At 36.8% G+C, this 10,927-nt stretch overlaps 1 protein-coding gene across 1 annotated transcript in view; it reads left to right on the top strand.

Moving 5' to 3' along the window:
- Nucleotides 1-6,199: 6,199 nt before the first annotated feature.
- The window catches only part of LOC121638804 (noelin-2-like), a 37,286-nt gene continuing 32,558 nt past the window's right edge, over nucleotides 6,200-10,927 (top strand). Inside the window, exon 1 of the mRNA XM_041983800.1 lies at nucleotides 6,200-7,068. Within this exon, the coding sequence (XP_041839734.1) occupies nucleotides 6,925-7,068 (144 nt within the window). The 5' untranslated portion in view covers nucleotides 6,200-6,924. The remainder of the gene's footprint in view (nucleotides 7,069-10,927) is intronic.

The following is a 10,927-nucleotide window of genomic DNA, read 5'->3' as shown; positions in this document are numbered from 1 at the left end:
ACGTGCAAAATCATTCAGTTTGTTCAGCAAAACTCTTGAATTGATCTGTCCTTACATCTTTGTTGATGGAACTTTGTCCATATTGTGCCCACATTTAGTAAATTTGCTGCCAGAGAGGAATTTTAGACACTTTGGGAGAGATAAACAAAAAAAGATAACAGATGAAGATCTAAAGATGATGAGCTAGCACACACCAAGCCTTCAGCCAATCAGGACAGAGTTTTAACATCACAACTGATGCCTGTGCTGCCAGAGGAAGGCAGCTGCAGTCCATGACCTGTCCTGACTGCAGGCTCCTTGCAGTTCTCCAGTGCCACTTGGAGTTGCACAAGACTTCTTACTGGTATGAATTGCTTACAGACCATCATGCATCACGTTGATTTTGTGCTGCCAAACGCCGAATAAAGTCAATGCACCTAATGTTTTAAACATGGAAAACAAGTTCAGACATTTTTAGTGATAAATTCGGTTCAACTTTGCATGCTCTCAGATTTTCCCTCTTGTTTAGCCAACTTGCTGATGTGATTTTCAATTTAAGGTCAAGTTTTAAGTCAAACAGTTCTGTGACGCAAAATCCATTCAGTCCTAGTAAGTGTTTGGTAGAAATGTAAGCATGCCCAATATGCTTATTTGTGAACAAACTGCTGACATCTCTTTGTGTTTAGATTGCCCTTGGAAGTCTTTTAGGATCTAGTTTGCAGTATTTTACATTTTGTAAATGCACTTGCATGCGGTATTTGTATGGTTGTAGAGTGATCTTGCTTCATCTGCATTGACCTACTTTCTTCCTATTTGAGACGTAGGTGTTACATTGATAACATGTTAATGTGAAGACTTTTACATAAGTAAGCTAAAAGCCAGCGATGTTATGCCGGAAAAAAAACACCAGACAGGTCAAATTACTGTATATGTCAGTCATTTCAGATTCATTCAGTCAAATACTACATTGTTTTATTGATGTGAGAGGAATGATTACAAAATGTTTGTACTGTAGTCTGATTTCCAGTTAAGGCCAACTGTTTCAGGCTCTCTTTGCAATGGACTGGTGACCCATCCAGGGAGTGCCTTGCCTCTCACCTGACAAAGGCTGGGATTGGCTCCAACCCAATAGCATCAAGGTGTGTATTGAAACTTAAAACAGAGACATATAGTCAGGAGGACAAATAAAAACGATATGAATTTAAGCTAAAAGAACAAACAAATGTAGCTAGAAAGAGATATTGAGAGAAAATAAATACTAAAATACCAATGACAGGCAATTAGCCCAACAGAAAGCAAACAAATACCTAACTCAATACCAACAAAAGAGCACAAAGGAAAAAACTTTCAAACCTAAATAAAAGCAAACTAAAATACAGAACAAAGTAAATGCAAACACGGGCACCAAATAAAATGAAGAAACATAAGAAAGATTCTTTATTTTGTTCAGTGGGACTGATGTTAAGTTGAAATAAGGCTTTTCATTAATTCCCTTTGCCAATTAAATTGTTGTGATGGTTTCTAAGAATATAGTGGAAGATATTTTGTATTCAGTTGAGCATACATTTTTCATATGTGTCTCTCCCTACTTGAGTCGTTCTTTGTTGCAGCCCAGCTTTAACACTCCCTTCTCCCTCTGCCTGCTCTACTCATGTATTTAACCAGACAGCTGCACAAGGAAGCTGAAACTTTAAAGAGGATCAAATGAACAGTTAACACATCCACAAGAGTTTAGCTGCTAATTTTCAGCAGTAAATTATAAATGGTGGGAGATGAAGGCCATCACGTTGTGTTTAGCTAAAGTCAGAATGGCAGAAATTCTGCCAGCCTAATGACGAAAGGAACGAACAATATTTCATTCAAACAATTCCTGCTGTTCTTGTTTTGGTACTTTTTGACCTTCTCGGAGCAGTATGGTTGCTGTGATGTCCAGCATCAGAAAATAAATGATTTTATTCTGTTATTTAATGAACACAAATTACATAAGCAGATAAAACATAAAACCGGTGCAGCTAATTATGACTGGAGAACAACAGAAGAGGAACATATGATTTATATATTGGGAGGTGTGATTACATGAGCTGATGCAGTTGAATAAATTCCCAATGACAAAAGGGACAAAAACACCATTATCTGACTTTCACTATTATATTATATTATATTATATTATATTATATTATATTATATTATATTATATTATATTATATTATATTATATTATATAACTTTGGTGCAGTTATGCATTACATAATGTGCATAAAATCTATTAAAAATATATTTTTTCATTGTCATTATCAATTTCACTCAGACTGAAGTTTATTCAAGCCTTCATACAGTATTTAGCCATTGTCAGGCTACTGTAATGTACTCTATTACTCATCATGACTGACAGTACACTAAAGGAGAGAAAGAGCTGGTATTCTCTGACCTCAGCAACGCCTTCCGTTATCATATAATGTCTATTTCTTGCTACTAAATCCCATTTATCTCCTCACTGAATTTAATCTGAGACGACTACCTCTTTAATAATTTATAGGCAAGAGAGAGCAGGTAGAGCAGCTACTGGCAAAGCAACAGAGACGCTGGAGATGTGAATGTGATCCATCTTCTTATTCAGAACTGAATCCATCTATGTCAATGTTAGCAAAAAAAATAAAACAATAAAAAGCCTTTTTATTATTTGTCAAAGGCTTGCGTATAACTACTATCTTGATGTGTAAAATTTCAAGAAACAGGAACAGGAGAAAGGATGAGGTTGGCTTTAAATGTAAAAGTATTCTAAAAGTATCTTAAAATGCTTAAAATCTTACATGGTGAAAATGGATGGGCCAGGAGAACAGGTCATACTAATATTGAAAATATGATCAAACTTTGTGTCAGAATACAAATTAACTGAATGTGAACAAAAACGCTAAGCAGTCTTTTGGGGCTTTCATTATCTTCTTGCGATACTTTAATATGTTCTTGATAAAATGATAATAATAAATTATATATTTTCTTTATTGATACTTTGCCATAAAACATCTGTAATATTGAGTATAAATTGCCCAGTTGACAGAATATTGCAAAGACAGTTTATATATGTGTGTGTGTGTGTGTGTGTGTGTGTGTGTGTATAGGCCTTTAATCACATAACACAAATATCTGTGTTATCTGTAGGAAATAATTATTCTTCTCCAACTCCTCCTTCTCTACACCTCTGATCAAACATTCTCCGAGACATCTGCCACTTCTCCTGTTAATGCATGAGTGGCTTTCCACAGCTTGCAGCCAACTCCAGGGCTCTGCTCCTCTTCCATAGCTAGAAGCGATTCACAGTCACAACAGTCTATAACCTTTCGGGTAATGTGCTGTCCCCAAAGAAAACTCAATGTTTTTCTTTGTTTTTCTTTTTCATTTTCCCCTCTGTTTTTAAGTCTGCCTTGAGAGTCAGGAGCAGAGAGACCTGGGGGGAAAAAGGACAGTAATGGATTCACCTGAAGCTCTTTGGTTGTTGCAGCTGGTTGCTGTCATCTCATTAAGGTAAGGCACTGCATCCCAAAACTTAAACATGCATGAGATATTCAAATTTCATGATGGAGTCTAATTTATACTTTGGATAGCATATGTCTCTACATTTCTGTACTTTACTTAAAAACAAAACAAACAAACAAACAAATAAAAAAAAACAAACAAACAAACAAAACAAAAAAAAAAAACAAAGAACAAAACAAACAACCTAAAAAAAGGTTTAGATTTACTACAAAAACTTGCTGCAGACTCTTTCAAAATCACCAACTAAATCATAGATCTGTTTCCATGTTCATATCTTGCCAGGACCCATTTCATTGGTAGTCAACCCGTATCTCTCTTGGCATTTTCTGTAATAAATGTGTCTAAAGAGATTAACTGTTTTATGGATCTGCAGCATAAGTACTCTAGTAAAATTCAATATCCACTGCCAGAGGAGTTTAAACCAGACGTCAGAACCTCCATCTTTCTTTTAGGTAATCTTTAAATCACATGAGTATGGATTTCTTATCATCAGCTTTGTGCACTATTATCCTCATTTTAGGGGTCCAATCACTAATGCTGCATGAACCCTTTTGTCTTTATTCTTCTTTATCCTTTCCCTTTATTTTTCTCTCCTTTGTGCTAGAGCCTTGAAACATATTGCACCCACTGTAAATCTGTATTTCTCAAATATAATAGAGACATAAAATCAGAATTCCTTTAAGTTTTTAGTGTCTGAAACGAGCTAAATGTTTTCTTCAATGGTTCTCTGCTTGAAAATTTGGATTTTTCTTTATTGTCTTGCACATTTTCTTGTAAATCTATTTTTGACAACTTCTTATAAATGGAAATTCACCTAGAGGCTCAGCTGATCTCAATTGGCAAAGGACTTTTTATTTTCAGTATTTTTAGATTTTATATTACTCAGAAAGATTTTTTGCATGATGTTAGAATGGATTTTAAAAACATTAAAACATTTAAAGGTGAACTTAATTTGACTTTATCTCTAAACTTTTTTATGCATGTGTCCAACTATTAAATTTTGAAGTATTTATTGCACATTACCCTGTTCTTTAACAAGATTAATAAAAAAATCTTTGAACCACGAATCGACCACTACCTGTTCTGCTTCAGTGACGGCTTTTATTTAAACTGTCCTCATCATATTCTTCACTTTTTTGACACCATGAGATGAAGACAAAACCAAAGACAAGACAACAACTAAGACAACAAAGTTGAACATCCTTAAATTTTTGTGAGTTGATAGATTATACTTTAGGATGATTATTATAACTTTTCCTCATTTCCTTATCAGCTGCTCTGTGATATGTTTTGTAATCACTCTTTTTCTATATAAAAAATGAGCAAAAGGATAAGAAATAAAGCTACCAGAGTCAGTGACCGTAAATACCCTGGAAGTGTTAGATACCGCATGGTTGTCATGTTGGCAATGTTATGCCCCCCATCTCCTCATGACTGTGTTACTCCAGAGTGCTGCAGATTGAAATATTTATGTTTATTCAGAATGTTTGCCGAAGGGGAAATTTATGTATAATCTATGTGTATCCTGCAGGCTCTTTGCAGGGACCAGAGAGGGTGAGCACGTTTCTGCTGAAGTGAACAAAGGCGTGATGAAATATTCATGTGGATTAGTTGAATTGTCAACAATTATATGATGAAACCGGGAACATGAAAACTGGGGACGGTCATGTTCTACTGTAGAAGCAAAGAAATGCTCATCTTGTTGCAGAATAGTTGCATTTAATATTCATTAAAAGCTTAGATGCAATTTACACCTAAACAAATACATAAAAGCAAAAGTATACTATAATAAAACTTGTGGATTGAAGTGATTCAGCTTTGTTTCCTTGAATATAATATTTTTTAAATTAATTCATTCATTTGATTTAGAGTTTATATATATTCTTCATTCTTCATTTAAAATAAATTTTACACACTTTATTTATAATGATGGTGAATAAACTTAAAAGAAAATCAGATTTACCAAATTCAGTCATTTGAGTGTGTTTTAAAAGAGCCTGCATAAAATAAATTTTTGTAAAGCCAGAGAGAAAAAAGAAAAAAAGAAGGGCGTTTAAATAAATAAACAGTCTCTGTCATGCCTACAGAGAACAGGGGCCAACAAACACAGCTCACTGCAGTTAATCTTCGTGCAAAGTGAGAAACAATGTCTGAAAACTTGAAGTTTAAGCTGAAACATGCACACACCAGGTCTTTGTAATCCTAAACAGATGTAGGAGTTGCTATTGAAGATTTTTTCAATATATAAGAATAAGAAGAAATTAATTGCTGTAAAAGAACCATTTTGTTCCATATAATGAGTATCATTCTCAAGTGAATCATGTAGATACATGATTTAAAAACTCGAACTGTTTCATTTGCATTTACTGAGCAAGTAGACAAAAACACAGAAGGAAGCTATCATCAGGATTTTATTTCAGCAGTTTATTGCGTCCATAGAAACCCTCAAGACACAGAGGAAATTTAAACCTTCTTTACTTCAGAAGGTTTAGTCAAACCTAATGTGACCTGCTTGCACCCAGCTTAGCTGCAAAGTTGGCAGGTCTTGCTGGCCACATGATGGCAGTGTTGCACTAGCATGTGGTCATTATGCCAATACACCACACACATGCACACATATAAAAGACAGGTCAATCCAGAGCAATGTGCATTTAATCAATAGAAGGAAAAACAAGAGAAGCAACGGATGGAAAGGAGGAGAAAGGCTTGTGCTGAATACAATCAGATGGGATGAGTCAGTTATTGGTCAGGAAAGCAAAGGAGACAAAAATGAGAGATGTGGATGAATGCACAATGGGTGTGTGTGTGTTTTGTTCTTGCTGCATGCATTCTGTCTAACACATTTTCATCTAATTTAGCTCAAGAGGAGTTTTTGTTGCTGGGATGAAGACGTTTAGAGAATGAGTGAGAGTCTGAGGGCGAGATGGAGGGGTGTGTCTGAGAGAGGGTGGAAGGAGGGAGAGGTAGAGAGTTAGTGGATAAATGAGAGAGCAGCGCTGGCTCAGCCACAACGCCTCACTGCCAGACGAAGGAAGGAGACCAGGAAAACACACAGACTGATTTCAAACCAGCTGTTTTTATAGGAGCATCTCCTGCAGCCTAAGCTGAGCAGTGGATATTTGGACTTTGTTCTCACATGGAGGCATCTGGAGTAGATTGTGTGCCAGGATTTATTCTGTAACTTGTGGCCGTGACGGAGGAGAGACTTCAGCAGTGGGAAAACCTCTGTTGTGCTTTTTATTTTTCATCAACAAATCATGTTTTGCGTGTGAAGAATGTGCTACCTGTAGCGTCGTGTTGTGTACCTGCTGTTTATTTTAGGATGACTTCTTCCAACATTTTTGTCTGTGTGTGAGAGCCTAGTAGAGTTCCTGATTGTGTGTATGTGGTGTGTGAATGTGTGTGAGTCAGGATGAGTGTTCCTATGTTGAAGATTGGTGCGGTGCTCAGCACCATGGCTATGGTAACTAACTGGATGTCCCAGACTCTGCCATCACTGGTTGGACTGAATGGAACTGTCATCTCCTCTGAGGGCACACATGAGCGGATTGTCAGTGTACGTATCCTGTACACATACACAATATACAAACATGTATTTTGAAATAGTTTCTGAAGCAAAGTCTTGTTTAGAATATTTGCTACTGTGAATTAACCGTCCATATTCAGTCAGTTTAGCATGGGTTATTTAAAATGCACAAATCCTTCTGTCAATCTGCTAGTGGGATTATTTTTTCTTTAATGAAGCATAAAATGCTTGTTTCTGTAGTTTTGTTAACATCAACACTCACTCAATACAGTTTGTTGCATAAGCTCTCTACATGTGACATGTTTTGTTCTTGATGAGGTAGTGCCTTTTCAATAAGGCAAAAACACCTAGGATTTCTAGACGTAGAGCAAAAACCCATCACATTGAGAAAATGAATATTCCAGGAATATTTAACCTGCATACATGAGATAATTTTTACAATGGTACAGATGAGACATCAAAGTTGCAAGAAGAAAAGAAAAATGCTCCAGATTGAAAATGAAAAAAATAAATAGTGTCAATGAATAAATAAATAACCACTTCTGTTACATTTACTCACGTAGAATATACACAATATGGTACACACATGTGCCAAAAAACCCACTGCTACACACACCTGTAATAGGATTGCTCTGGCTCAGACTTACTGGAGTGATATTTCTCCTGGGGAGGACTGACTCACCCATGGGACAGCCAGCGATTTGTTGCCCTAGCAACACCCTGGCAACCCCAGACATGTAGACGGACCACTACACACACGGACATCTATAGTCATCGCTTTACATTGTCACATTGTGAGGAAGTGTTTTGCTTGTCGGGACAAATAATAATAATAATAATAATAATAATAATAATAATAATAAAACAAATATCTGTACTGTAAATTGTTAGATTTAAGGCCAGTTGTAAAGTCAGGGGTTATACTTATAGTATGTTCAGGCTTGGGCAAGGGTTATAATCCCCACAAAATTAATTTAGGTCAATGTGATGTCTTTTGAAGTGAAGGATACGTGACGATGTGTATGTGCATAAGGCTTTGCATGATTTAGCTTTCTGGCTCAAAAGGCGCCCCCTCATCTGCTATGTAGTGGCACTTTGCAAGTTCAGCAAAGTACAAGCAGTCTCATGCAAGTGGATGCCCACACACACAAACACACACACACACACACACACACACACACACACACACACACACACACACACACACACACACACACACACACACACACACACAGGAAGTGGAAGAGGACAGATGGACATGTTAGAGGGCTACTTGAGAACAGTGTTTATTCATAGTTTTTTTGAGAAAAAAATCTCTGACATCATAAGCTGTTGTCCTAATGTAAACCAGCTTGATGGTGTGTGAATTTAACTGAAAGGTACAGCACAGCGCTATTTGGTCTCATGTATCTGCACAGCCTTTTTAGAGTAATCCTATCAGCACTAACAGCCATTTAAGAAATGTCTTGCCGAATTGATCTGGATATTGATCAGCTTCATAGTAGTAGTAGTAGAAGCCAGTTTTCCATTACTTTTAGCAACATATATTAACATATTTGTTAATTCTAACCATAAATTAGTTTTGTGTCTGTTTTAATTTATTTTGACAACATGCATTGCTCATTATCTTAGATGCTGATCCAGTACTTAAAAAACCTTTTTTTAATCATCTTTTAAGCTTCATCTTTTACTTTGAGCATGCTTTAACAACTTTTTTGCTAGCAATGGTTGGACAACTTACTGAATATGTAAACATGTAGTTTTTATTTGCTTTTTGTTGTTGACCTGTAGTTATTAAGTCAGGCTAACTTAACCATATCCTTCAACTTACCTTAGGCAGCTGTATTCATCACTGGTTGAGAAATATTGGGCTCGATGAGAGCATCTAGACACCATGACTTCTGTGTAAAATAAGTTTTTGTGTCTGTTCTCTTGTTTGTTTAAGAATTTTGTCTCAGCAACAGCTTATTCAATGCTGAAATGTAGCTTGTTTGTTCTGCTCCCTTCCTGTATTTACACTGATAACAATCATATTAGCTGCCTGTGTAGATTTGTATCATTTCTTTTTTGTGTGAAATTAGCCCAAAGGTGCTTTATGTCCTCCCCTATTAAATTACATCAAGCAGTAGGCACATGACATGCTTTTATTCTCCTCCTGTACACATCTTTCAGTTCTCAGTTCTCCCTCCCCCCATGGATGGAACTTCAAGGTTAACACCAAACCCAGCTGACTAATTGATCCAATGTTTCCCTCCAGGTCTCCACACTTTGCTTTCCATGTTCCCTCTCAGGCATCCATACTTCCAGCCTCCTCATTTGTCATTATTCATTTTTAGGGGTTTGTAGGGCAACCTCTCAGCCACATTTCTCTGACATGCTTGTGAGTGACAGGGGAAGCTCATCAGTTTCTTTACATTGTTCTAAAACAGTATAGGTCAAAGTGAGGATCTGGTTAAACATCACCTTAATGACCTTATTAATCTCATGTTTTCTTTAATTTGATGTGCTGTGACATGGGTTCAACATTCAGACTGCAGGGAACAAATGCAGTCATCTTAGTACCATCTAATGAGGTCCTAAATAATCTAAAAAATATATAGAAAATAAGTTTTTCTATGACAACTTAAATGACCTTTTAACAATTGCCTGTTTCTTATTCTAAGACAGAGCTTTAAAATGACCTGAACAAATTTAGGATATAGTTTTTCTTAGAAAACAACGTAATTTCAATCTGATCTGAAGTGAAATTGGTTTATAGAGTAAAGCACTGCAGCTTTACTAATTAAGGCTAAAATTCTGGAACATGTACTACATTTCCTGTATGCTGTTTTCTACACAGATACAGCAAAGCCCAGTTTAATGAGTCTGACTCTGACCAGGGTAAAAGGTGGAAGAGTTGTAAAGCCTAAAAGCAGCCGGCAGGATTGGACTCCAGTATCGTTCCTTCAGACAGAGAAGTTGGAGGAGTCTGTAGCTGAAGCTGCATGGTGGGTGTAGAAGTTGCTGTCCAAGATTGTCAGCAGTTTTACCCGCATTCTGTACCCAACCCCTCCTTTGTTCAGTCTGTAGCCATTCTTTGCTTTGATGCCAGAGTCCCAGAGCACCACAGCAAAGAAGATGTTGCTCACAGCAAGACACTGGTAAAACATGCAGACCGTCCTGCTGCAGAACATCTTCATCAACATATTAATGTCCTACATCTCTGTTTGTTCCAACACCTTGACATTCATGTCCTACTAGCATTTACTTGACCACAAACAAGTATAAGCTTCACTGGCTTGAGACTTGTCCTCTACAATGTTTTCAACAGTGACTGCTCTTTTGAGTTTCCTTCTACTCATGATTCCTAACTTTTCTACTGAACTCTCACCAGTGAACAGTTGAAAGTGGAGTTTAGTTACTTTAGTTTAGTCTCACCATAAGGGAACAAAGTTTTAACAGATATGGTGTTTGTTCCCATCCCTTCTGTACTCAAGAACCAAGATTAATTTATTTCTAAGTTTTAATTAGTTGTTTTCTTTCAATTTACCAAATAACAATCAGAGGTGAAAAATACTGTTTCAGCTCTGTTCTTTCATCTATCCATTTTCTATACTTCAAATCAGGGTTGCAGGGTTGTTGAAGCCTATCCCGCCACTATCAGGTGAGAGGTAGGGTATACCCTGGAAAGCCTGCCAGACCCATTACAGGGGTAAATACAGGGACAAACAGTACACACTCCTAGGGTGAATTTAGAATCACTAATTAATGTAATACAGGTGTGTTTTTAAGCTGTGGGAGGAAGCCAGAGAGTCAGAGAGGACCCATACATGCACAAGGAGAACAAATAAACACCACATATACTTGTGGTGCTTTACAGTTTGAACCAGGAACCGTCTTCCTGTGAGGT

The sequence above is a fragment of the Melanotaenia boesemani genome, chromosome 4, assembly GCF_017639745.1.
Source record: "Melanotaenia boesemani isolate fMelBoe1 chromosome 4, fMelBoe1.pri, whole genome shotgun sequence".
Lineage (NCBI taxonomy): Eukaryota > Metazoa > Chordata > Actinopteri > Atheriniformes > Melanotaeniidae > Melanotaenia > Melanotaenia boesemani.
Note: the sequence above shows the minus strand (reverse complement) of the source record. Positions and strands in the feature narration are given on the sequence as shown.